At 45.8% G+C, this 3,593-nt stretch overlaps 1 protein-coding gene across 2 annotated transcripts in view; it reads right to left on the bottom strand.

Moving 5' to 3' along the window:
- The window catches only part of ARL5A (ARF like GTPase 5A), a 29,186-nt gene extending 25,599 nt beyond the window's left edge, over positions 1-3,587 (bottom strand). For both annotated transcript variants that reach the window (XM_006157629.2, XM_006157630.2), the window contains exon 1: positions 3,437-3,587. In XM_006157629.2, coding sequence (XP_006157691.1) covers positions 3,437-3,482 — 46 coding nt within the window. In that variant the 5' untranslated portion in view covers positions 3,483-3,587. The remainder of the gene's footprint in view (positions 1-3,436) is intronic.
- Between the last annotated feature and the right edge of the window lie 6 nt (positions 3,588-3,593).

The following is a 3,593-nucleotide window of genomic DNA, read 5'->3' as shown; positions in this document are numbered from 1 at the left end:
CGCTGTCTGACTCTGTCTGGCGAGCCCACGAGCCCTATAGCAAAAAAAACCTCTCCAAAAAAAAGAAAAGTCAGAAGCCCTTCTATTGGGTCATCGGGAAAGCCAAGACGTATTTTGTGTTTTCCTTTTTAAAGATTTTTTTTAAAGAATTATTTAATTTTATTTATTATTATTATTATATTTTTTAAATTCAATCCAAGAGAAAAAGAAAGAAAAAGAAGCTGAGAAAGCAAGCCACCAGGTCCAGGATTTGAACTGTGGTTAGCCATATGGGAGTCCAGTGCCTTAACCACTACACCACCTGCTGTTTTCTGTATTTTGTGTTTTTCTATGCAAAAATACGCCATGACTTTTCTGACAACCCAATATATCAAAATTCACTAAAGGCAACTCTTCAAAGTCCTAAGGTTATAAAAACTTAGAGTGAAGCAAGTGAGAAACAAACATTTTGAGGAGAAAAAAAAATCAAAAGAAAAATGATGTTAATCTCTCTTTAAGACAACCAATAATCGCAACACATTCCTCCAGTGTTTTGACTTGCCTGACTCTGGCACATGTACGCACGCCAGTTGCATGGCCTGGAGAAAAGCTTTCCACTTGAGCCTCAGGTTCCTCTTTTCAAGGGAAATAAATAACTATTTCAAAGGACACTTGAAACATTAAGGAAAAAAGAAGCAACATAAATGACAGGACCTGGGATAGAATTTGTATCCTGTATATCTAAGTTTCACTTAAATGCTAACCTCTGGTTTTCCTAGTTTGAACAGTATGAAATTAGCTTTCACTCTACCTAAACTTTAACTGAAAATCTTTTTTAAGTGGTTTCAGAGAAAAGATATGGCACAGTTTAAGTGCCAGCGTGGCAAATTCATTCATTCTCAAAAACCACTTTCCAAGTTTCTGTGAAAAGAATACAGGATTGTGTTCTGGATCTTCTAAAAGTCAATTATGTACTCAAAATATATCTAACTTATATACGTCCAATTTCACAGAAACAAAAACCCAACAAGGATTTGGTATTTAGATTTAAGGGGCGAATATTTTGAAAAGTGACCCTACTTAAGACATCCACATCATTCAGCCAAAGAGAAATAGTTTCCTCAGTTTTCATAATACTGACATCTAACTTTCTAAAAACTTGGCTTCAGTGATTACTCTATCAATTTCCCAAAACTGAAGTAAATGTCCTGTCAAAAATGACCACAAACTACAGGTTATAAGAGCACGTCCATTAGCAATTTGCAGTGCTACCAATGCACACATCCTTATAATATTCATTACTGGCAAGTAGTCATTAGCAAAGCTCTAACTCATTCTTAAGTTACAGAAACAAATAATTTTATCATTGGCTCAAGACAGAATGTGGAGATATCTATTTTGCAGGCAGTACTAAAGCCCGCTTAATAGTCTGTCTACTCCTCATGGCAGAGTTGAAACATTAGCTTTGTGAGAAATACAAAATTACAGATGTCAAAACTAGAATAGATCTTTACTATAAGCAGCAGTGGTCCTACAGCAATGTAAGCTTTTGGTTTTTGTTCTGTTTTGTTTTGTTTTTTGAGAGGTTTTTGCTATAGGATGCCTGCACTCACCAGATAGACAGAGAGAGACAGAGAGACAGAAAGCGAGAAATCACGCCCCAGGGGGGATGGTCAGGCCGCAACCCCTTCTCCTCTCGGGATCTTGGGCACGCACGCACACGTGCCTGGCGTGAGTTTAAGCCACCGGGTCCAGGACTCCAACCACGGCCGACTACATGTGAGTCCAGCAACATAGCCATTACACCAACTGCTGGTCCCAAGCAATGTAAGTTTCAATACTCGAAACCTAGAGGTTATGATTTCAAAATGTGTAGGCTCCACAGACAGCTGGTGTTCTTGGTGACAATACCTAGACGCAGAGGTTGTGTGACTGCTTTCCACTTCTTGTGCGGCCAGTCAGTGAATGCCAGGGATGTTTAGAACTCGTTTTCTCCACTTCGTAAAAAATCCTCACACCAGAAAATAACTTAAAAGAGTGCTCTTCCACTTAGTGCCATGTGGTTTATACTAGCAACATTATTTTTTTAAAAGCTACACCAGGGATCGTAAGTTCCAGTTCTGCTCCTTTCCCATTTCCTAGTTTTAAGAGTGGCTCACTCATAAAGGTGGAGGTGGAGATAGTGGGGCACACACTGAACAGCACCAGCCTTGAGTCTCTACTGGAACTCCAGACACCACCAACTAGCTCACACAAGAGAAAAAATGCAAAGTTTTTGACGGCAGGAATGATGAGTCGTCTGATCCTTTTTTTTTTTTTAAATCATGCTATCTTAGTAACTATGGGATCTTTCTATTAAACCTGTACCCTCTTTATTCAGTATTACACACTCATTTTGTACCAAATTTTAATAAACCTGATACACATTTCAAGGCGATGTCTCCGTTTAAATGAACCTCAGCACCCCTATAAGATAATGAACACCATGCTTAGTAATTTACTAATCACCTGCGGCTAACAAAGGTTCGAAGTGGCACGATTAAAGAGCAATCGTTAAAACACTTAGGATTCTAATGCAGACACTCCTCCCTAAAAAAATCCAAATCACAATTCTAATTAAACAACCCTCACAAGTAGCAAAATGACCTCCTTAAACCTAACCTTAAACACGGGTGCAAATAAGGAAAATGAAGAGAAGTCCAGCCCTGCTCAGGAAGTAGAACGGCCCCCCATTTCTCACCCGGATCCGCGCCAAGAGGGGCTGGGGCGGCGGGGACGCTTCTAAACCGGAGGTGTGCGGGTCAAGCCCGGAGCGCTTCCTCACGTTTTCCGCATTCTGCCGCTCCCGGTCGCTCAGTGGGGCGGCGAGGGCCCTAATCTACAACCTCCACTGCCAGAAGACCCCAGCACTGCTCCAAACCTAACTGCTGGTCCTAGAAGGCTGAGAGACAGGCCAGGCCGTGCCTTCAGGGCCGTCGGACACGGGACGAGAAAGCTTTTCTATTCCCGATCCGTAATCGGAGCAATGGGTGTACTGCAGAATGCATTTCTCAGGAAGGTGCCCCAGGACAAAGGGCACCCTCCCCAAGCCCGGGAGGCAGGCGAACCGTCTCAGGCCCTCACCCAGGTGGCCCTCCCGCAGCGCCCGCACCGCGCAGGACCACGCCGCCCACACTCCGGAACTCTCCAAGACCCCCCACCACCCTGCCAGAACTGGCCCTCTCCCCTACCCGTACGCTGCGGCCCAAGCCCCTCACGGTGCCCCAGGACAAAGGGCACCCTCCCCAAGCCCGGGAGGCAGGCGAACCGTCTCAGGCCCTCACCCAGGTGGCCCTCCCGCAGCGCCCGCACCGCGCAGGACCACGCCGCCCACACTCCGGAACTCTCCAAGACCCCCCACCACCCTGCCAGAACTGGCCCTCTCCCCTACCCGTACGCTGCGGCCCAAGCCCCTCACCCTGGTGATTGAACAGTCTCCATATCCTGGTAAAGAGAATTCCCATTCTCGAGCAGCGGACCCCCTCCAGCCACCGGGCCGCCTGGCCTCCCCTGGCTCAGGCTCAGGGGGAGGAGAGAGACGCGCTGGAGCCTCCGCCTCTGCCGCTGCCGCTCCC

Source organism: Tupaia chinensis, unplaced genomic scaffold (genome assembly GCF_000334495.1).
Source record: "Tupaia chinensis unplaced genomic scaffold, TupChi_1.0 Scaffold000549_1, whole genome shotgun sequence".
NCBI lineage: Eukaryota > Metazoa > Chordata > Mammalia > Scandentia > Tupaiidae > Tupaia > Tupaia belangeri.
This window is presented reverse-complemented; position numbering and strand designations above follow the sequence as displayed.